This window comes from Mercurialis annua, linkage group LG5, assembly GCF_937616625.2.
Source record: "Mercurialis annua linkage group LG5, ddMerAnnu1.2, whole genome shotgun sequence".
NCBI lineage: Eukaryota > Viridiplantae > Streptophyta > Magnoliopsida > Malpighiales > Euphorbiaceae > Mercurialis > Mercurialis annua.
The window spans coordinates 11,167,698-11,192,218 of NC_065574.1; the positions used below are offsets into that span (position 1 = coordinate 11,167,698).

At 34.1% G+C, this 24,521-nt stretch overlaps 1 protein-coding gene across 3 annotated transcripts; it reads left to right on the plus strand.

The window, feature by feature from the left end:
• Positions 1 to 247: 247 nt before the first annotated feature.
• On the plus strand, positions 248 to 22,895 carry LOC126683413 (uncharacterized). Of its 3 annotated transcripts, XR_007641715.2 has the most exons (33): positions 249 to 498; positions 594 to 767; positions 903 to 998; positions 1,264 to 1,333; positions 1,533 to 1,666; positions 2,702 to 2,842; positions 2,932 to 3,089; positions 3,574 to 3,742; positions 3,816 to 3,914; positions 4,459 to 4,536; positions 4,635 to 4,694; positions 4,792 to 4,949; positions 5,717 to 5,918; positions 6,611 to 6,730; positions 6,861 to 6,946; positions 7,111 to 7,215; positions 7,429 to 7,527; positions 8,184 to 8,272; positions 9,693 to 9,841; positions 11,189 to 11,332; positions 11,426 to 11,533; positions 11,839 to 11,949; positions 12,907 to 13,014; positions 13,123 to 13,233; positions 13,921 to 14,099; positions 14,516 to 14,969; positions 15,158 to 15,265; positions 15,453 to 15,511; positions 17,402 to 17,783; positions 19,305 to 20,822; positions 21,417 to 21,624; positions 21,720 to 21,912; positions 22,408 to 22,895. XR_007641715.2 is itself a non-coding variant. In XM_050379292.2 (32 exons), exons 1-32 carry the CDS (start codon positions 388 to 390, stop codon positions 21,818 to 21,820), a joined length of 5,889 nt encoding a protein of 1,962 aa, XP_050235249.1. In that variant the 5' UTR covers positions 249 to 387; the 3' UTR covers positions 21,821 to 21,937. The 3 variants fall into 3 exon arrangements, 2 of the variants coding, with proteins under 2 accessions (XP_055961923.1, XP_050235249.1); XM_050379292.2 differs by lacking the exon at positions 22,408 to 22,895 and having other exon boundaries at positions 21,720 to 21,937; XM_056105948.1 differs by lacking the exons at positions 19,305 to 20,822; positions 22,408 to 22,895 and having other exon boundaries at positions 248 to 498; positions 21,720 to 21,937.
• The last annotated feature ends 1,626 nt before the right edge of the window (positions 22,896 to 24,521 follow it).

Genomic DNA, 24,521 nt, shown 5'->3' on the forward strand with positions numbered 1-24,521 from the left:
TAATCACTTAATCGATAATATTTTTAATAAATTTATTTTTCATGGTTATATAATTAGAAATCACAAATCCGAAAATTTAAACCATTATAAATAATTAATCAGTTAAATAATTAACCATAATACCATTGATTAGTTTACAAATAACGCTCATGAATGAACGTGTTAATAGAGTGTGTCGTTCCGTAAAACGGCATCACCTCAGCCTCCCAGCAGTACTAGCACCCTACTGCCCTAGCAAACAGCTGAAGCACTTCACTGTCTTCTCAGCTAACAAAAAAAAAAACATCTTTTAAAAAGCGCGAAAAATCAAATCAAATTAAAATCAAACTCCATCTTCTTCTACTGTAACTTAGGGTTACAATTTCATTCATCTGAAAACAAACTAAAATGGCAAACTCTACGAAGTCCATCGATCCTTCACTCTGGTGGGACCCCTTCACCTCCATTCTCACCGACCTCGAAAACGCGCCTCTTACTTCTCAACTCCATCCCTCCATTGTAACCGCTTTTTCTCCGTTCCGTTCCGTTCCGTTCCGTTTATTTCCGTTTTTTCTATAGTACTGTTACCGTGACTGTCTCTTTTGTATGTGCAGGAGAAGAAGCTGAAGGAGAATCACGGCTGGTTCGTGGACACAGTTTCTTTATTTAAGAAGCCAAATGCACAATCAAGAGAGGCGTTGAATTCGAAACAAGTCAAAATCGGTTCTCATGAGTTGATTATTAAGCCTCAATTCAAAGATAAAGCTCTGCAAATTAGTTCTTATTTGGTTAGTTAATTCCTGTACTTCTATAATTACTGCAATTCTCCTGTTTTTAAAAAGTTATATTTGATAGAATTCATTGAATTATATGGAATTATATGCTGAAACTGACACTTCTATTGAATTGTATGTTAATTTCAGTGTTTAGATGAGTTACAGTCTTACATTCTCGTGGAACGGTCTCTCGAGATTAATGGACTAGCAGTTGATTCTGTAGTGGAAGAATATCTTCATGTGGTTAGTAGCTTTCCTGCTTTTCTTCTGCTTTAGCCGCTTATTAGTTCTAGTAAATATCGAGGCAGTAGTGCCTGCTATTAGTTTCATTCATAAGTTGATTTTCTAATCTTTTAGTGTTAAAGTTGCTGTTCTCTCTCATTTGGTGGCTATAGTTGCCGAGCTAGTTTTTTGTGGTTGTGGTAGTGTTTAATTAGGTATTTGTACAATAGTGAAATATCAATCTAAATCTGTCTGATTGCTCTAGTGATTCCTGTTTGTTGCGAAGGTATTGCTTCATTACTACATTGAGCGACAGTGCTTGCTGAAGTGTACCAGGCAGATTCTCATGCATGCTTGTGAGTTCTTCCTGCACTTCTTTTGATTTATTTTTTCCTTCATTTCCCTTTCCGTATGCATTTTCTTTCCTATTTCAAAAATTATTTAAACTATGTCCTAGAAGTTTCTACTCATCATACTTAGCAACATATTATATCAGTTAGTTAGTTTATTTGTAGATTTTATTACCCAATACCACCACTTTGAATGTTGGTACAGTATATGTTGGAATTAGCTCAGGAGGAGAAAATGTCATCAGGGATGAGGCAATGAAGCTGATTTCCGATGGACTGGAGTGCGCATTAATATCTGTTCTGCAGGATCTTTTATCCTCGAGTCCTTCTGAGAATATGGTAAGCTTGAAATAAATTCATTTCTTTTGACTCTGCCTGTTGAAATATGATGTGAAATGAAATTCGAGATTGTGGTGATATGAAAATTTGGTTTGGGAAGAAAGACTGTTTATTTGATAACCAAACATTGTCTCTTCAGTTATTATGGGGCACAATGATCTTCTTTAGTTATTAAGGTCTTAATGTGTTTTTCTACTGACACTTTTGTATGTGTCTGGAAACTTACTATTACAAATTTTCGTTATAGCTTCTTAAACTTGCAGCTCCACAAGGACGACTAATATCCTTTTCTTTTCAATACGGAAGTTTTTTTTTCTTACGTAGTCTCTGTGTACTTCATGGAAATAACTTTTTATGGGACTTGCATCTTGTAAACGTTTCCTAGAAAGTGAAACATATTCATTAAATCAATCCAAAAAATTTCTCAGTGCATGGAAAACATTAGAAACAATATTTTTATTTCAAGAAAGTTTTAGAAAACATTTGGACCCATACCAGCTCCCTATCTTTACAATAGAGTTATATAAATAAGAAAATTACCTTATAAGGATTATTCTGGAAGTAATAGTTGGCTAAATGGTTCGACTTTTAAAAGTTTTATTTCATGTGTTTCTAGATTGTTGAGTCTGAAAATATGACTGCCTGGTTTGGAAGCAGTTTGTCACTTCTTTCGAAAATAAGGTGGTTTTCTCATTGGCCAGGAAAAACTGATTAAGTTAAAACTGATTAAGTTGGACAAATTTTGCTCTACGCGCTAACCGCTACAAAAAAAAAACTCATTGAATGAGTTGAATGAGGCCTAGAAAAGAAGGCAGTTAGGATCAATTTTTTTTGGTTATTTTATGATCATGCATAGTTGAGATTTGGAATATGTTGGACGTATCAATGGGGTAATTTTTATTTGTTTCTTCTCACAGTTACAATTTTATATATTGTTTTGGCTGTTTCATTGCAATTGAAAATGAAAGCCCACCTCTCTTTTTTTGAGTCAACTATTGTATTTGAGGTTCTTGATTCTGTATGATAACTTTACAGGATGTTGATCTTTTTACTTTGTGGGCTGAGGGGATACTAATCGAAGATAATTTGGTTTTGGACATTCTCTTCCTTATATATTATGAGTCACTTTGTACTTGCAATGGTGAAACATGGAAAAAGTTATGTTCACTTTACAAGGTATATTATAATGTATCCTTACGTATAGAAACCGACTTTTTTCATACTCCTTTTGTTTCCTAATTTGGCTTTTTGATGTTGTATCTCAGGGGATTTTGTTTGGGTCGTACAACTTTGGAAAATTGGCAATATCAAATGAAGCCCTGAAGTCTTCTTCTCAAGCCAAAGTCCAGTTGCTACTTGTCCTTATGGAAACCTTGAACTTGGAAAATCTTCTCCGCTTGGTCCATGATGAAACCCCTTTCAGGTTTCTTTTAAATATTTATTTCTGTTTCATATCTATTTAGATGTATGGTAGAGAGTTAGGTTATTCCTTAATTGTTGGGTGTTTGTGGAGGGAAAGTTGTGTGATATGTTGTTTCTACTTTCTAGTTCATTTCTTGTTTTCTTTTACCTTCATTTCTTATTAATTTGTTTCCACCAATGTGCAAACAACTAATTACTGATTGCTAATCGGTTATAACTTTTGAATGGCTGGACCAAACATAACTTTAACAACTGTGTCGTGTCTTTTTAACTGTTTTGTTGGGTACTTTTAGGCCTAGCTTGGGTTCGGGCTTGCGAACTAATTCTTTAGGTTCTTATGATCTTAAAATTTATTATGGTTACTGCTCTTTCTGTTGGTGCTTTTGATTCTTGCCTCTGTTGTTTGTAGTATGTAAAATTTCGTTTCATTTTTATTCTTTACGTAGCTGGGCTCATTGTTAAAGTTTATTTCCATATTATTTCAGGTCGGGTGCTTCTGTGTTTTCTTTGGCTGATATTCAACAGATGGATGTGTTGGTATCTAGTTTGAATGCCTTTGAAATGGAAGAAGCTGGCCCACTTATTCTTACTTGGGCCGTATGTCTCTGTCTAATTACATCACTTCCTAGAGCAGAAGAAATTAATGTGTTAATGGTAGGTGATTTTCTCAAATGTACCTTGAACCAGGGTGTCCACATTCTTAATATTGTTAGCTTTTTCTGCGCAGGAGATTGATCATGTTGGCTATCTTCGACAAGCATTTGAAAGTGCATCACTGAATTATTTTGTTGACATTCTTGATAGTGACTTGCTAAAGGAGTCGGATGTAAGTTATTTGGTTAAAAAAAGAGTATAGAAGCTTCATCTATTATTTTTTGAAGGACATGAATCAATTTTAGATGTCTTCTTTGACTCTTCTGTTGTTGCCTGAGTGTATCTTGCTTTCATTTTTTTAATTTCGCATGCCATATGTATCCTTCTATAGATCCTTACCAAAAGTGCTTGAGTTTCTGAACTTTTGTTGATTGAGGGATAAAGAAAGGACTTATTTTTCTTCTTGATAGTATACCACAAATACACTATTTTGTTTATTGATATTATTATGAAGTAGCAAGCCGATTTCTGAACCTTCTGATTTTGAAATTTAAAACTAAATTTTTCTGCAGTAGTGGATTAAGGTCCAATTAATATATCATAAATTCAGAGTTTATTTGGTTAATGGGAATGGACTCTGATCTTACCAGTACTTTCAAGCTTGTAGTTATAATTTTTCTTTATTAATGGGACTATATTGTATTTGATTGTATTGAGATTAGGATGCTGACTTTAAGTTGTTTGGTCCTTACAATTTCTACCTTCTTCATCTTCAGGGGCCTGTTGCCGGTTATCGAAGTGTTTTAAGAACTTTTGTTTCAGCATTTATTGCATCTTATGAGATTAATCTTCAGGTTAGTGCATATGTTCTTTCGTAAAAAAGTAGCTTGTAAGGCACTTGTTTTTGTTTGTCTGTCTTCCTTTTACACCAGTTTCTTTTTCAAATCTGCAGTCAGAAGATAGTAACCTTAATCTCATATTGGACATCATATGCAAAATTTACAGGGGGGAGGTATGTATATGTTCTCGTTTTTATTTAATGGTTTGTTGACTATTTAGTATCGTTTATAGCCTGCTGATTGAGAAGACTCTTTTGCATAAGTTTACAGGAATCACTTTGTAATCAGTTTTGGGACAAGGGAAGTTTCATTGATGGACCTATTCGGTGTCTTCTGTGCAGCTTAGAGGGTGAATTTCCCTTCCGGAGTGCAGAACTTGTCCGCCTTTTATCATCTCTCTGCGAGGGGAGATGGCCCACGGAATGTGTGTAAGTGGACATTCTTCTGTGCTTCTGGGTGTTCAGCTTACCTACCATTATGTTTCCTTTGTGCAGCATGCATTTCCAATTTTCAACTTGATGATGAAGTAGAGACATAGCAAAGCTATTAGTAATATATTGGGACCATCTGTATTATTAATTATGTATCTTTTCATAGTAAGAAGAATAGGTATTTCTTAAGATGTTTCTTTAAGTATGGCATCTAGTCCATTGGATTTCTGCTGCTTGTCCCTGGAATTCTGTTCTTCAATCTGCATCCTCTTCTGCTGCTTTTATATGAAGGATTATCTTTTATTTATTATACTATGTTTAAATCTATCAGTTGACCCTAAAGGACACTTGTTGTGTTCTTTCTTGTTGATTGACGTCTACTGCATTATGCTGCTTATAATTGACTACACATTGCAGTTTTTATAGGATGCTTATCTTCTAATGTCATTTTTAAAAATTTGTTCACTATAGTTGGCAGTTCCAGATTTAACGTTCTTTGAATTTAAAACATGTAATCAAGGATTACTTTATTTGTAATTGCATGAAACTGTTGAGGATTGTTAAAAATAAAATTATGAAAGATAGTTGTTTTTTCCCCTTTCGAGTCACTTGACGTGATGTTGGTAAGAAACCTCACTTTGAGAGAGACAGAGAGAGAGAGAAGAGAGAAACAAGCTTGGGTTTGTTTCCAGCATGTAATCAGATTTGTGGATTGCTTTTTCAATATTGTGTGCTAATACAGTTCTTCTTCATCTTGCCAACAGGTTTAATTTTCTTGATAAATCTGTCGGTATTTCGTCATTGTTTGAAATTACTAGTGAATCCTTGGTGGACAGCGCCTTACAAATTGTTGAAACTAACCTCCCATTGCATGTTCCTGGGGTGGAAGGTTTGTTTGTTCCCAGTAAAACTCGTGGACATGTCCTGAAAGTTATTGGTGGGAATACTGCTCTTGTACGTTGGGAGGTAAAGAGACAGATATTTTAATATTATTGCCTACACTTTTCCAATTATGGTGGTGTATTCAGTTTGCTTTCAGTAAAAGCGGTTTTACTTTAGGTACTTAGCTGTGTGAAAGGCACGAAGAGAAGTAATATATTCAATTTTGATGTTAGCATATTGAACCTGTTTAACTAATTCTTGCTTTCATGTACATTTGCGAGTATGGCACTTTCTCTTCTTAGTTCTTAGTGTAGCCAAAGATTTATGTGCTTTTGATCTGTATCTATCCTGATAGAGCATTATGCAAATGTTTTGGAAGTAAAACATTTAAAGAGTTTTCTGATAACGTGAATAAGCTATTTGGACCAGATTACATGCGACTAAATATGACCTTTGAATTTTTCATCCAAACGCACTTTATAAATGTTCTTGCAGGAAGTTACGTAAAAGACAGGACCATGTCAAAATAATCTATTAAAGACCTAACTAACTACTATAAAAACTAAAAAGTATGCAGTGAAAAAAACAAAGGAACTTGCTATTCAAACAATGCAAAGTTTGGTATATGTCTTAAGTTTTTCCGGTTCAATGTCTATTATTTGCTTGGTTTGGACACTCTAAAAATCATAAAGCTATGCTTTGAAGAAGATCAAAATTGGTAGTTACATGAATAAAATGCTTTCTTTCTTGCGACTAAATGCTTTTTGTTTGTGTAGCATAAGCAATCTGGATTGCTCATCCTACTTCTGCAACTGGCCCAAGAGCTGCACTTAGAGAGCACTGAATATGTTTTTCTCACTCTTGACCTTCTTTGTCGAATGGTGTCCTTTAGCACGGTAATTTTTTATCTTTAGTACTTTATTTTTGATTTGTAGATAATCTATTGAACAGTTGAGACTTGGTGTATGATATCTTGTTAAAATGACTAGGTCTGGTCTAATGCCTTCTCAAAATGTTTATCTGCAGGCTGTAACTTTTTCGCTAATGGACCTTGGCAACTCATATTATTTTCAAGATGCTGGAATGACTCAACAGATGGAAAGGGACTCATGGTAATTAACTGGCACAACTTGTTTAGCCTTTATTCAGGCGATGCTATATGTTTCTTGTTTTCTAGCTCCATTATGATTCAATCCTTTATTAACCTTATCTCTGACTCTGTTTGGTTCTTTCATATCCTCTTTTCGATCTACTTTTTCTGTTTTGTTCAATGCAGGGTGGTTGAGATTATTTGTGCAGTCATAAAAAAATCATCTCTTAGTTCTTCTGGTGCTACAATCATGTCTATGGGTGTCAGTACTTTGGCAAAGATGTTGAAGTGGTAAGGCTCTGTTGTTTTGGGTTAGTTTCTGCTTGATCATGTCTTTTTATAGTCATTTGTATGTGCTTCTCTTTTTCTTTTAACTCACTACCTAATTTTTTTATGAAATTCTTGGAACACATAGTTATTGTCCTATGAAGCATATGTTTTCAAGAGAATCTCACAGTTGCAATCGAGTCATACAATGTATTAATATTTTCCCTTCTTGGGTAGTGCTCCAACTCATGTTGCTGCTGTTGCTCTGAGATCAAATGTATTTGAGATGAATTTAAAGACGAGTGTGTACGATGTTGGCTATGATGGCTTATCAAGGTAAGCACTAGGATCAACTGAGCTCTACATTTAACTGTCGTAGTGACATTCTTGAGACACCATTGAAGCATGTTTATGTTGAAAGAATATGATTTTGATTTGTCGTTAAATGTTCCCGACTTCTCTGTATTGCAACACGATCATTTTCATATGGTTTTTCGCTTGTTCCATGGGGGAAGATTGTCTCTATGTGATCAATTTTTCTTATGTGATGTAAAAGGATATTACTACCATTCCATTTTTGTTATGCTTTTATCAGGATTGATTTATTGCCTAATGTACAAAGCTCTTAATTATGGCTGGGTACGTATTCAACTCACCAATCCTGGGTTTATAATTAGCAGTTTAATATTGTCCACATTGAGGGTTTGTATTCTTGAGTTCCTCTTCTTTGAGCTTCGCTCTCAGCTAATAGGATCATTAGATATGAGAACGTTAACCTTCTTCCTTGTTCATTTATTTGTTGTTGTTTTTTGTTGTTGTTGATGCTACTGTTGCTGTTAAGTAGATTTGGCTGTTAATGATTGCTGGTTGCTTCTATTTACTTTGGCTCTTTGCCTGGAGCTCACTTTTTATCTGGTGAATTGTGCTTTTCAACTGTTCTATTGCTATTCTTCTAGTGACTCTGTTATCTATCTCTATGACATGTTGTCTAGTGGGTCATGGTTGGTATCCGGGAAACTGGCAAAGATGCTCTTAATCGATGCTGAGCTGAATGACAATGAGAACCCATTAGCAATTTCAGGTATAGTTGTATACAGTTCCTGCCCTTCATTTCTATTATGGTTATCTTATATTGTTTTGCACATCACGTCCTTTTGTATTGGCATATGTGTACTTAGACATTTTTAAGATATAACTTTTACTGGTGTTGTTGATATTTTTCTGTCATATTTTCATAAATTGACCACTGGATGGACTACGTTACTAATCATGTAATCATGTACTATCTTAGCATTCATATGGCACATTTGTATGCAGTCTTCCCCTTGCATTTAGCAAAAAGACTGTTTCCACACCTCAAATTTTTAACGTACAGGTCTAAAATTTAATATGCATGCATGCATCATTTTAATTTACTACCCTCTTGTGTGTTTGCATGGAACTGCTGTATTTGTGGTATATCTTAATGGATGAATCATGGGTGCGCTTGTTGATTATGCTTTGGACAATGACTAGTATTGGGTGATGCATAAACCGGCCCAACTATTTCAAACTAAATCAAATTGGACCGCAACCTGCCATTTTGATGTGGTTATGGTCATGTTTGAAAATTTTGAACTTTTCCTTCTAAAATCACAAAAACAAACTGAAATTTTCTGCCTATGCTTACGACACATAAAACGACATGCTTGTTATGTTGATATTTCATTTTGCATGATTTAGCTTTTATCTACATACTTGGTTAAATTCCCAGACTCTTATTCTTTCATTTATAATTTAGACTGCACCACAATTTCAAAATTATAAGGAGATTTTCAGACTTTGTAATATAATTTTGAAATAGATTGACAAGTAAATTTATGTTATAAGTCTTACAAATTTTCGGATGATGTATTCTTTGGAATTCTTAATTATGAGTTTGTTTCAAATTGAACTGCAAATTTAGAATGTAAAAAGAAAAGTAAATAAACTATAGGTTCAACAGAAAGGCGAAACTGCCAACAGATACCCAAGCCATGATTGGTGGTTTGAACAATTTGATTACTTTGGTTCAGTTTTTAATATTTCTGAGTTGAATGTCTCCTCCAAAGAACCAAACAAAATTATGTAAGCCCCTGGTTTTTCATTTTCTATATTTATGTGAATTACTCTCTCTGTGAACACTTGCTTCGTGGAGGAATGCTATTAGTGTATTAAATTTTGCTGCTTCGTATCACTCATGAATTTTAGCTTCTTTTTTCCCATTCAAATGCATGGATTGTTTTTGTTAACCTGGCATGTCCATGACACTGTTGTTTGCCATCTTACCAATTTATCATGTGAGCACCATTTTGATAACATAATCTGTAGTTGTTAATTCATGTAGTTAATTTCTTTTTATTGATATTTTTACATTTGTTTGATTATAGATTGCAGCTTAAATCTCATCCTTTTTATTTTTAAAATTTTTAATCCTAGTTTTATGCTTTTTAGAGTGACTTGCATATTATAACTCATTGCAGTGCTGGAGTTTACCATGCAGCTGGTGGAGACAAGATTGAATAATGATCTTGTTCTAGCTTTAGCTGTTTTCTCGTTGCAGTTTATTTTAATCAATCATGAGTACTGGAAATACAGGGTGAAACATGTTAGATGGAAAGTAACATTGAAGGTATTCGTTTCTTTCTGATTCTATCTCCATTTTTTGTTTTATGCTTATGAGCTGTCATCCTCAATATCTTTACAGGTCTAAGTATTCTTGATATCCTGCTGAGAGTTTTTCCTCTGTTACATTGGTTAATGCCTTAATGGTCTGTCAGCTTTAGCTAGCATTTTGAATGCTCCTGTTAGAGATAATAAAACCTTAGATGGAGGCTCATCTAACGATATGACCTTTTGGGTTGATTTGTTTTTGACATGGTATAAGGACCTGTATGATTAAAAGGTCTAGAGTTTGATTCTTGGCAACTTCATTTGATTGTTTAAATATTTGAATACAAGGTAAGGTGAGTCTATACTTATTCACGCTTCAAGTCCAATAAACATTTGCATGGGGATGCTTGTTAGAGATAATAAAACAATAGTTGGAGCATCTTGTAATAGTTTGAGTTTTTGGATTGATTGGTTATTTGACACCAAACAGTTATTAATAGTGTTTGGTAAGTACTCTATAAAAGCTAGCGTTTGAAATTCCTAGTGCTAGCATTTAAATTTAACTTTAAACAAAAGCTAGAGATTCCAGCTTTAAAACGAAAGCTACCTTTTTAAGCCTTAACAAGATAAAATAGTATTTTCCCTTACCTTTATTACTATTATTTATCAGCTATAAAAATATACATACAAATTATAGTCTTAAATATTAAAATTCCTTTTTGTATTCTTGATAAATTTGTACATATTAGTAAGAAATAAAAAAAAATTCCATTTAACAATATAACTTTGTTATTGAAAATCTGATTTTTTTTTATTTATATTATAATTTAAAACATTAATTTTGATAAATTTGATTTGTTGATGTACTTGAGTTTTCAACACTTATACATATATTTATACATGTTATATTATTATCTTATGTCAATAATAAGAAAAATAAATATAAAAAATTAAATGCTCTTATTGGCAATTCAATGATCTAACTGCAATTCTTACATATATATTCCAAAAAATATTTAATCAATTATGACTGTAATCACTGTCACTGCTGGCCTGCTAGCCGCTGCCACTAGTTGCTGGTTTCCAACACTCGACCAAAGAGGCCCTTCTTATTAGATAAACCTACAAATAAGGGAGTTAACTTGAAGGATTAGCTGAAATTCCATGGCCAAAAGAACCAATAAGTAGGAAAAAAAATAGAATTAGTGTCCAAAAGTCTATTCTTCCAATATGATATTTCATGATAATATATTATGTTCCTTAGGGATATGGCAAATGGAAAATGTGACTAGAGAAGCCATTTTTCTTTGGATTTTCACTTTTAATACTAGTGGGATAAATTTCTAATCATGCTTTTACTATTTAGGTGTTGGACGTGATGAAGACATGTATAATGTCTATATCATTCTCTGAAAAATTGGGTGTGACCATTCGTGATATATTACTTTGCGATTCTTCTATCCATAGTGTAATCTTCCGACTCATCTGTACAACTAAACGTACTTTAGAGGTTAGCCAAGACCTATACCTTCTTCTATGTTTTCTTCCAGGGTTTAATTGGTCACCTTTTTTTTTTATCTTTTTCATTTATATATTTGAACAGAACCTTTATGTCAGCCGTCTTGTTGAAATAATTGAAATAGAGGAGTTTCAGCATGCTATAAGTTCTGCTTTGGATGTTCTGTGCATCATGCTCTCCAAATTTTCTGAGGTACATTGTCTGATTATCACTTCTTTTCAATGTATTGTTTGAACTCAGTTATACACACACACACACTCTTTTCCTGACTGTAGTAACAAAAAGTGTGCTTTAAGAAATCTTTATTCCTTCTCTTAAGTGAGCAAAGCTAGTTGAGCCCATTAAGTGCTAATCACCCATAGGAGAATTTGATATGGTTACAGGGCATCAGGCATCCTTTAATATGCTCTCTAGTTGGATTTCCAGTTAAAATACATGTTTTCTGGCTTGATTTTGTGAATTCAATTCTCATATCGTTGTGCTGTATCTTTTTCCAGGATATCTCACGTGGTCTTCCAGTCTTTCTCCAAGCAGTGCTGTCATCTTCAATTAAACCAATTCCTGTTGTTGCAGCTGTTATATCTTTGATATCATTTACTCGAAATCCTGTGAGAAAGTGCTGATGCTTAGTTATATGTTTTTTTTCCCTAGTAACTAGATAATGCACTTCATATGCTATAACTTAATGGTTATGATTCAAATTTATCATGGAGTCTATGTACTCATATTCATGATGAATTGGTGTATTGCTGCATGCTGTTGAGGTCATGGCTTAGTTTTAAGTAGTTGAGGTAACAATCATCTTTTATAAATATTTACAGATTTTTACTTAAATTCTCTAGGCCATGATTTCCTAATGATATATGCTTGCAAAAGCTCTCATTGTGTTATTGTCTGTGTCTTTAGCACTTGGCAAGTCAGGCAATCTTTCTTAGTGGATATTTGAGAATATTTGTAGGGGACAAATGTACCAATTGTGTCTAAACTTTCTTGAATATGCTATTAAATTTTAGTATTTTTACTTTGTTTTTTCCTTGTAAAGTAATTTCATTTTTTAAAATAGTATCAAACAAGGGCTTTGACCCGTTTTTCAGTCTCTGATGTATTAAATAGGCAAATGCATGCCATCACATCTACTTAAGTGTTGCTGCCATAGTAACAAAAAAGTGATGTCCGTAGGTGTAAATGAAACACTGCATATAATGAACCTGAAATGAACAAATCACATCAGCAAATGTGAAACCCATTTTGGCTTAATGAGTAGTCTAGCGATTTGGAAACATCTAAAAGCACTCGTTTCAATATAATATTTAAAATTTGAAACACTAATTTTAAAGAAAAATATGACTAGATACATAAATGATAGATTCAGAAAAGTTCAGACACTATTGATATTATTTTTTTGATTCTAGAAACACTTTTGTTTGGAGAACAATGAATGATGGATAGAAGTAAGGGTTATTAGTTGGTGGATATAGGCCCTCTATAGGTCTGTAAAGACCTAGTCTCATAACCTTTTTTTTTTTACTATATATCAGTCAACAATTTTTGGATTTTCCATGCAGGCAATACAGGTAGGGGCTGCTAAGGCATTATCAACATTGTTGATTATGGCAGATTATTTACAACCATATATGTCTAGCAATCTGTGTCTCGGTCTTGATGACGAGCAGGTTTGTGCAGCCTGACTTTTTCTGTTTGTGCACTTCTTCTCATACCTCATTTTTTCCCGTCTCTATAGATGCTTCTGACATGATTCTTGATAAACCACTCCATTTTAGATTGCAGATTTAAGGCATTCTGTGAAAAGTACCTTATTTGAGTGTGGTGACTGGAATGGAGATCTATTCATTGCTATTGTCAATCTGCTTACCTCTGCAGCACGTCACCAGGTCCGTAATAGTATGCTGAAAATTCATGTTTAGTCTTATTAATTGTTTTCTACCTGGTAATTTACCGCATGGCTTCCACTAGAAATCTGATACCGAACTGAAGAGTTTATGTAACGTTGGTATTTAATTGCTAGTTTTATTTCAATATTCTTAGAAAATGGAGCTTAGAGATAGTATCTTAAACTTTTAAATAGTGTTGCTATCAATATGGATTGGTAAAATCCTTTCTGGTTCAAATAAATCTAAGTAAGATAGCAAAAGATTCTGTAGAAGAAAGTGGATAGGATCAAGACAAAATTTAAATAACTGAAACAGAAGGAATTTTCAGCTTATTACCTAGCTGTACACAGTTTGACTTGTTTACAAATAGGGAATTTTCCAACAGATTTTGTATCTAGTTTTCAAATTTATCAGTCTCTTGTTTGAGATTCTTGAGTATTTATTGAAGGTCTGTTAAGAAGTGTAATGTCTTCAACACTGTTCATCTTTTAAGATGTGTGATTGGCTGGAGCAAATCACTAACATTCTCTAGATTCAGCTTGTTGCCACTATGATTTTCATCTGGATACCAATTTATGAGTCTGAAGCCTTGTTGTGCCACTTGTTTGGGTCATCTTTTGCTTTCTTAAAGTTGTATCTTTGGTTTTTCCACTTATTGTTTGCTTATGGCTGGTTTCTTCTATGCAGCCTCCTTTTCTTGTTGCGGTTGTAGCTTTGAAAGCTGACACTGAATTCCAATCGACTAATGCCGGTGACACAAAGCAGTCAAGTAGTGAAACTTCTAATGCCCCCCTGCCTTCTCATAAATCAAGTCTTCTTGATGAAATTATGCGATATATAGAAAAAGCTAGTGATTTTATTAACAGGTTTGTTTAGAAAGGATTTGATCTGTGATTTTTTTTGTCGATCAATTAATTAGCTGATGTAATCCTCAAAAACCAAGGGTTATTAAAGTAACTGCGAATTTACAGCTCAAAGAAATGAGAAATTGAATCATTCAGAGGATATTGAATTATACCGAGATAGGGGCTTAGGGAAAAGAGAGGGGAAAGAAAGTAATTACTAGTGAAAAAGTGGAGAGACATGTATATTCCAGTAGTAGAATTTTCTCAAGTGGCTACAAAATTTTATTCCCTGCTTGTTTGGTATTTGAGATTGTCAAATTACCAATTCACCCAAAAGTTCAAGCTGTTGGGGGAGGCTCCAACAATAGTAATTTTTTAATAGATATGATTAAACTTTATGTTTTTACTTCATAATTTGTGATTCTCTCTTTCTCCAGCAATCCCCGTGCACTGCTAGTTGTGCTTGATTTTCTGAAGGCATTGTGGCAAGGGGCTGTTCACTATATAAATATTTTGGAGTGTTTAAGGAATTCTAAAGTGTTCTGGAAGCATCTTACCGGCTGTATTTCGTTAGTTACTAGCTCAAAAACTTCTATGCTTGAAAATTTGAGCACAGATGAGGCTCAACTCTTAGCGTACAAGAACTGTTGTCAATCTGTCATATTGGAAATAATGGCATATGAGATTTTTCTGGAGAAAAAGTTATTACATGTCGAGCCTCTAATAAAAGAAGCCACTCAGCCTAAGAACAGTACAGGAAATTTAAAATCTGCAAGTGATTGTGAGTTGAAGGATATCTTGTCAAGTTGGTGTGACATGTCTATTCTGGGAAATTTAGTCAAATCATGTACTTCTTGCGAATATGACAATGAAATTTCTTATCGTGCGAAGGTGAACATTTCAACTTCCCTCCATCTCCTTTTTTCACCCTTTTATTTAAAGGGGAAGTGGTGGTTTGTTGCTGCTTTGACCACAAATTGTTGGATTGAACACTGTTTTCCCTCTCATTTGACTGCTTTTGTCCATTTAGGATTTATTAAGAATAATGTGATTATAGTCTTATCGTCTGCAAGTTTCAGGTTGCTACCAGCTTGTTTCTTGTCCATGTGATGGGGAAATTAGATTCTGGCAATGCTGGAAGTTTGTCTTTATCATTACTTGAGAAGATCCAGGTCACTTTAAAAAATGTATGTCCTCTCTACATTGTCTACTGATTTTTTCTCAACTGTGCCAATTTTTAATTATTGATTGCTATCTGGCAATCCCTTCGAGGGCTCCTTCAAATTTCTTTAAAGAAAAATAAACTTTTTGCATCCAGTTTTCTCCTTATGTTCAAATTTTGAGCCTACATTGCAATTTTTCCCCTCTTAACAGCTAATCTGCCAGCCTGCCTTTTCTGAACTGTTGGCTCAATACTCGCAACGGGGTTACAGGTATGTGCGCATATACATGTAACTTTTCATTTTGAACTTTTTTGAAATTTGCTGCTTATAACCAGGGAGTCTATTTCATAGGACAAGTGTTGTAAATAATAGTATTATAAGTGATATAGACATAATCTTTTGGACTTTTTTATAAGAGTTAATTCCATATAAAATCACCACCTTTACATGTTTTTTCATTTTAATCACGTCCTTTAAAAAGTGTCAAATAAAATCATGACCTTTTATTTTTTTGCAAATCTATCACGAATGTGAAAATTCGGTGTATCTTTGTTGATTTGACAACCGGAATCAACAAGAAAAGAGTAAGAGGAATGTATTTTGTGTGTTAATAGGGCATTAGTCAAATTAAAACATTTATTTGGGAGGAAAAAGACATCGAATTTTACTCATCGATGATAGATTTGCAAAAAAATGAAAGCTGATGATTTTATTTGACACTTTTTAAAGAACGTAATTAAAATGAAAAAACGTGTAAAGGTGGTGATTTTATATGGAATTAACCCTTTTTATAAATGTAGTTATCTTGTTGGATTGAGTTGGTTTTATTTGGGCAATACTGTTTTGAGATCTGATTCTTATGTTTTATTCTTCCATTAAATTTAAATTCAGATCTATGCTTTCATTAAAACTAAAAGACTTTATTCATTTGGAATGTACCTCCGGCTGCTACCGAAAGTAATGTAATTTACGGGTAATTGATTCTAGAGGTCACTGTACTTTTCAAGAATTGCAAAATGGTGACCGAACTTCAAAACGTCACAAAATGGTTACTAAACTTTTAAATATGTGATTTTTGGAGGTTTTAAAGTGTTTTACGGTGAAATTATACATATGTAGTAATCAAAATTTGATTATTTATGACAAATAATACCTTATATTTTATATATACACACAATCAACAAAACATTGACTCGAAATATTTTTTTTCAGTGACCAAAAATCCTTCTATCATAACATAACCAAATAGTATAGTAACTAAAATGTTACGTTTTGAAGTTCGGTCACCATTTTGTAATTTTTGAAAACTATAGTGACCTCCAAAATCAATTACCCGTAATTTACGTATAAGTTTCTGCAGTTATTTATCATGTACAACTTCTAAGTAACTCTTATTCTTTTTGTTACTTTCTGAGTTTCCGTGAGATGATTGCTACATACATGTACTGCATATTGCTTGATATGCATACTCGCTCTCTTTCCTCACTTGATAATTGGTATTAGTAAGGCACAACTGTTCATGTAGGCTTTGGATACTAGTATGCACTTTATTGTTTTTGTGTTGACGTCGAATGATACATTACTTTTATTAAACTGTCAAATAACCAATCCACCCGAAAGGTCAAGCTATTAGGTGAGGCTCCGACTATAGTTTTATTATCTTAACACGTCCTTGCATGGAAATGTCTATTGGGCTTGAAGTGTGAACAGCAAGCACACATGCCCATCTTACCTTGTGCTTAAATATTTAATTAATCAAATGAGGTTGCCAAGGATTGAACTCTAAACCTTTCCTTTTGATATAGAAAGTCTGATACCATGTAACTACATAAAGATAAAATTGAATTTCTTGTATTATGTATTCGCCAATTGTATAGTTATATATACACGTTAAGAATTCCTTTTATAGAAGGGAATCATTTGCAGTTAAAATACAATCAATCAGCCTATAATTTAGCACTAATCACTTCCTATTATTATATTAGCTTCCTAATGTACTTTATACAATCTGTAACATTTACCAACACCTCTGTCCTCACATGCTTAGCTTGGCTATCTTCCAATACCTTGCTATCTGTTTAATTAATCTTTGTCAAGTCTAGAAAATGCTGTTGTTGCATCCAACTCAATTTTTTCATAATTGTTCAACTTTCATTTCAGTGAAGGAAGAGAACTAAAAAGTCTGATTCTTAATGATCTCTATTATCATTTACAAGGGGAACTTGAAGGCCGTAAAATGGGTCCTGGGCCGTTCAGAGAACTCTTCCTGTATTTAGTTGAATCAAAATGTTTGCACTATCAACATAGGTACAAGGATGATGGTTTTTCAGATGTTAAAAATATCTACTTGTATGATCTCATTCGGATACGAATAGAGTTGGGACTTGATATGTGGGATTATACTGGATGGAAAGAATACAAAGCAGTTGCAGAAACTATGCTAGATTACATGCAGCAAGTGAATTCAATGGTTATGCTTTCAAATTCAAAGCTCTCTATACTGAAAGCATTGATTACTGTCTTGACCACATATGAAGACAATGTAAGTATCAAATTCTTCTTGGCTTTTACAGCAATTGATATTTTCCATATCAAGTCTTGAGAGTTATGAATTGGATAAAGTTATTTTCTCTTATGTTCGGTACTTAAGTGTAACTTATACTTTTGATGTTAATTAGCTAAAGTTGTGAGAGAGATTGTCTAAATGGTGTTATCTTCAGTATTCAAGGACAACTTTTATTTTGATGTTAATTAGAATCTAGAATTTTGGGAGAGATTGTCCAGATGGTATTTTGGAAGTAATTAAAGAGTTTAGTTGGGAGTCTTCTCATTAATCTCCTCCTTATGCAGTAATGTGTAAACCCTCGATGGGAAATTGCCCTACAACTGATGCAAATATCACCACTTATTTAGAATAGATCTGATTACCTCTTCGAATATTCTTTTTCGAAGTTTGGTATCAGTTTTGATTTAAAGTTAAACATTATTTTTATCCTGGGATGAGCTTCATATGTTCTTTCAACAGGATGTTGAAAGAAGCCATATGTGCTACCAATGCTTGCCTTTTTACTTATTAGAAGAATGGTTGTCCAATTCATGTACATATTTTTTTTAGGCTAAAACCATTCTAGAGTCCTTGTACTATAAGCTTTGTTTTTTCACTTGGTCCTTAGCAAATATTTTGGATTTAAGTAGTCCCTTGGCTATTTATTTTGTACACATATGGTCGTTTTAGGCATAAAACGTCGTCGTTTCATGCCATTTAAAACGGTGATGTTTTTTGTAATTCTGTCCAGAAAAGGACCATAAGTTTATAAAATAAATAGTTAAGGACTGCTTAAATTCAAAATATTTGTTAAGGACTGTTAAAGTGGGAAATCCCACATTGGTTGTGTGTGTGAGTGGACATGTGTTTATATATTGGTTGGGCACCTCCACTTAATACCAATTGGTTTTAAGATGGAATCTAACATGGTATCAGAGCCTTGTCCATTCACACAATTTGAGTTTGGCCCGGCCCACGTGAGATTTACGTGAGGGGGGACTTTGTTGCTCGGCCCGTACACGCTACGCGTGAGGGGGAGTGTTAAAGTGGGAAATCCCACATTGGTTGTGTGTGTGAGTGGACATGTGTTTATATATTGGTTGGGCACCTCCACTTAATACCAATTGGTTTTAAGATGGAATCTAACAAGGACCAAGTGAAATAAAAGCTAATAGTATAGGAATTTTATGATGGGTTTAGCCATTTTTTAATCTTTGATGCTAAAATATCTTTGTTCCATTAGAAACTATTGAAGACAAAAGTATCAGAAGTACTGTTTTGGATAAAGAAGAAAATAAAAGAGTTTTTGGTTTTAAAACTGTGTTTTAACAATGTGTTCGATATTTCAAGCCCGAAATATCTTGTGAAACCTTACTATCAAGAGCTTGTTTGCTATATGCTCATCTCCTTTCTAAATTTTATTTTATTTTAACTTCCTTTATTTAGATGCATCTGTTTCAGCTTTGTGTGATTTGTTTTCCACTTCTTAAAGTGATTCTTATTTACTTTCATATGAAGTTGCTGGAGAAAGAGGCTACTACCAAGGGCAAAATTTCCTATCAACTCTGTGTGTCATGCATCGACCATGTATGTCAAAGTTTCCATGTCAAGGTAGAATCGACAACAATTCTTGATGCATCTAAAGAGACTCTTGATTACCTTTTGGCACAAGCAGAATTACTTCTCCATCTTGTAAGATCAGTTGAAGGAAGCTTGCCTTTACCTACTCTTGCACTTGTCTTGAGAACCTCAGGTTCTGGCCTTAAAGTGCTGACTGACTTCAGGTCTTCCATTAGTGGAGTTGATAAAGCAATAAAGGTTTTGCTCATGCTGCTTCTCTTTGCATTGGAGTTTAGTAAAACTTCAGATAAGGAGTCTGAAGGTTTTGCAGAGATTTCAAATGTCTGCATTAGGCTATTGCCCACACTTTGTGAATCTTCTACTGCCAAACATTGTGGTCTGTCCTTGACAGCTGTGGACCTAATACTTAGAATTTTTTTGACACCAGAGACGTGGTTCCCTATCATACAGAAGCATCTCCAATTGCAGCATGTTATTCTGAAGCTTCAAGAAGAAATTTCTCCTTCATCCATTGCAATAAAATTGAAGTTCCTCTTAACTCTGGCATGTCTAAGAGAAGGTGCTGAAATGCTCCTTGGTGCTGGTTTTCTCTCATCTCTTCAGTTATTATTTGGCAATCTAGTCAATGATACACCTTCCACAATAAGTCTTTGCAACAATGGTTTGCCAAGGTCATCTGAAGAAGATGACAAACCTCAAAACATTTGGGGTCTTGGCTTGTCTGTAGTCACAGCAATGGTTTGTTCTTTGAAAGACAGTTCTTGTGCTCATGTCGTGGAGAATGTAATACCATACTTATTTTCTGAGAAAGCACATGTGGTCTCTTATTATCTTGAAGCACCTGACTTTCCATCTGACAACCATGATAAAAAAAGAGCACGAGCGCAAAGGACTGAAACGTCTTTGAATGCTCTGAAGGAAACAGGGCATACTCTCATGTTGATTTGCTCTCTAGCAAAACACAGAAATATCTGGATTAAAGCCATGAAAGAAGTGGATTCCCAGTTGAGGGAGAAAAGTATCCATCTGTTAGCCTTTGTTAGCCAAGGAATGCATCGTTTTGGTGAATCCACCGGCAGAATGGCCCCTCTCTTATATGGTCCAAGCTGCAAAGAGGAACTCGAGTGGATTGAGAAACCATCATTTGTAAACAGCAGGAATGGATGGTTTGCACTTTCACCTATTTGTTGTGCATCAAAGGCCAAGCCTTCGAATGTCTCAGCCACCAGTACTGCTCTTGTGATCAAGAGTCGATCAATTGAAGCAGCTAGTCTTGTTTCGCCAACATATTTCTCAGACTTGGTTGCCTTGCAGATCTATAGAATCGCATTTCTACTTTTGAAATTTCTCTGTTTAGAAGCAGAGGGCTTTGTTAAAAGGTCAGAGCAAGTTGGATTTATCGATCTTGCTCATATTCCCGAGCTTCCAATGCCTGAGATATTACATGGTTTGCAGGTAAAATATGCTTATGGTTTACTTTGTTTCTATTCTCTAAATGATGGTATTAAGGCCATGCTTGGTTTATGGAATGGAATCCACATGGAATTGAGGTTGTTTGGTTCATGGAATAGGTCCGGAATAAAATAGTTATTCCGTATAGAATAGTTATTCTTTGCTTTTCATGAAATAGTGACTCCTTGGGTTGCTATTCCATGATTTTATGAAATAAACGCTCCTCTCAGAAAGTAAAGAATTGCTATTCCATTCCTTATGGAATTTCATACTATTCCATTCATGTACCGAACATAGCCTGAATTCCTAAGGAATAAAATAGTTATTCTTTATTTTTTGGGAGAATACTTATTCTACAAAAATCATGGAAGAATTATTCCTTGGAATTACTATTATATGAACCAAAGCAAGGAATTTTCTACTTATTGCTTACTCCATGAAGCAACGTTGCCTGAATGTTTGGGACAGTTCATACTCGAGGATAAATTACCTAGATCGATTATCTGAGTCTCAATTATGCTGAACATCCGACTAAATTGCATCCATTATTTTCATTACTGAAGTTGATGTTTGACTAGTTATTGTCTTGGAATGCAGGATCAAGCAATTGCTGTTGTATCTGAACTATGTAATGCAAACAAATTGAAGCAAATTCCTCCTGAAATTCAGGACATCTGTCTGATGCTGTTTCAAATAATGGAGATGGCATTATATCTAGAGCTTTGTGTTCTGCAGATATGTGGCATAAGATCTGTATTAGGGCGTGTGGAAGATTTTTCAAAATTAGTCAAAATGTTGTTAAAAGGTAAATCCATTTAGTCATGTTTACTTCATCAGTCATCCTATGGTTTTTTGTATTTTCTCTTGTATGATAATTATGTTTTTGTTTTGTTTTTGTAGCAATGGAGGGCCAGGCTTTCCTGAAAGCATCTATAGAATCCTTGAAACAGATAATATCACATGTCTATCCTGGATTATTACAAACTGAAGGTTTTGTGTGATTATTTAGCGGACATAGGTGAACTGCGGTTAGGATTAGAAGAGAATGAAAATGTTGTAGGCAGAGATGAATGATATTTTGATCCGCTTTAAGGTATGTGTAATATTTATTAGCATAATTTTCTTTGTTTGCCTTTTCTTTCTCGCTGCTCATTCCTTTCGTAGTTGAAAATTGAATTCTTTTTTCTTTTGTTGACAAAGATAAGTGGTGTATGGCCTCCTCGGAAGAGGGAATGTATATTAGGAGTGACATTCATTATTGTCATCATGCAAGAATCAAAATTTTTCATGTTTTACATAATATAAAGATCTTTACATTATTCCAAGCCATGTGATTTATAATATTAATCGATTTTTTTTATAGGGGATTCATTGTGGATTCTTCTCATTTAAATTTCAGCACTTCATTATACATGAAATGTGAAAATTGCTTATGTGAGAATGATTCATAATAAATTCGAGCTATGTAAGAACTTTTCTATATTTACTTTCAAAGGACTTTACTAGTAGCGGTTGAATGAAAAATTAGAAAACAGTCAGTCTAATGTGGTAAGTTAGTGTTGCAAGTCATGGTTTGAATATTGTACAGAGCCGGCACTTCCGGAAGCATGTGAGGTATGAGGAAAGACGACCAGATATAGCTTGAGCCCGAGAGGAGATGAGATAGATGAATGTTACTTTCTCTCGTATGAAGAATGAATCCTCTCTAATTCCAATAGGATTATTTTTATGCTCCTCCAAAGAGCTAATGAGCTTGGGAGATTACTGTACGAATATTAGAAATTCTCCATTCGAGATTGCTTTCCTATAGCTCATGAGTGTGACACTTATTTTCCAAGCGAGCTTGTTCTGTTGGTGTGGTAATTGGACCTAGACGAGCTTATGCAATCGAGCCCTCCAATGATGGTAGTTGTCACGTTGTAAGTCCATCGACTTATTTTTTATCTTTTTTTCGAAGAGGAGAAAAAGAGAAAAGTAATTTCATAAGTAAATGAGTTTTTTTTCTTTTCGAAAAATGTATTAACAAGAAATAAAGGTGGCAGTCAATTTTTTAGGGAGAATATGACCTCTTATAGATATGCTTCTTCCTTTTGTTTTATATTTAGTAAAGGTGCCCACCCTTAACGTGTGGCTTGGAATTAAACAACTCATTTGACTATATTAATCAACTAAGAATAATTTTTTTCTTAATTATGGATTAATTAAAAATAAAATTATATAATATGAACAAATTCAAGAATTCAAAAAATCTACTTTTGTCCTTTATTAATCTAAAAATAAAGAGTTGTCTTAATTGATGAATAAAGGATAAAAAAAACTCCTCGAATTTGGCACGAAAGATCAAATAAGCTCAAAATCATGTAATCGGACTAAAAAATTTCACATCTATAGCAAACCGGGTCAAACACGCCTCTCACGCACCCTTTCACACTCTCACATTGCGTGTGAAATGCACTCTCCAGATAAAAAGTCTAAAATAGTCATTATTCTTTTTTAAAAAAATTCAAAATTGGTATCTAAAGTTAAAAAATGATCTTTTTTTTAATTTTCGGAGGAGCAGTTGCTCCTCGGCAGCTCCTTCTGCTCCTCGGAAGAGGAGAAGCAACTCCTCTTCCTTTAAAATTTCAAAAAAAAGACAAATTTATCAACGATTTTTGGTAGGATGCAGCGGTTTCCAGTGAATTCATGGCGATCAGTGGTCGAAATGGAGAGGTTTTCGGTGAATGGAGGGGTTATTTGATCCGGTTTCTGTATAGTTTAGGAGGTGGTTTTCCCACTCTCTTTAGATATTTTTAATTCATTTTCTCAACTATTGATTTTTTTTGAGTCATTTTCACAATTTTGGACGTATTTGATTCTCCGTGCCAAATTGAGGGGGTTTTTGACCCTTTTTTCCTTAATTGACCGTAATTTTTTAAGAAAATTATCATCAAAATGACTAAAATTAAGACTTTTTGTACCAGTCTCACAACTAGACCTTTCCTCTTTATATTTGTTGGCCAATGCTAAGATATGGGAGTTTGAGGTTTTGTAATGGCAAAATTGTCTAGTAGTTGTGCATTTTATTACTGAATTTGGATTTGAATTGTATTTTTGTAAATGCCTCGTATTTATTTGCAGAGCTTAATTTATTTTTAAGTGCTTTATATAATTTAGTTCTATGTGGCAAAGGACTTGCAATAATAATGGCTGAATACATAATTTGACCCCTGAACTTGTACCTTTTTACCCATCTAACCTCCAAACTTAACGTCTCACCTATCGAACCCCTGAACTTGTTAAATAACCCGATTTGACCCTCGAACTTGATAAATACGTAAACATTTAACCCCTCCGTACACAATTTCTTCTAGAACGTTTCAAGTGACAGGTGGACACGAAGGGTTCAATACTTACATATTTATCAAGTTCAGGAGTTATATCGGATTATTTAACAACTTCGGAGGTTCGATAGGTGAGACGTTAAATTTAGGGGTTAGATGGGTAAAAGGGTACAAGTACAGGGGTCAAACTATGTATTAAGCCCAATAATAATCACTCCTTCAATTCAATCCTCGAATCAAATTCATAAAAAAGAAACATAATCTTTGAGATTGCTTTTAAGTATTCTATTCCGTTTTGTTTTCTAAAACAAGGCATCTATTTTTGGGATTACGTGTAGCTAGATCCACCTTATATGCACGGTGGTGGATCTGCAGCCGT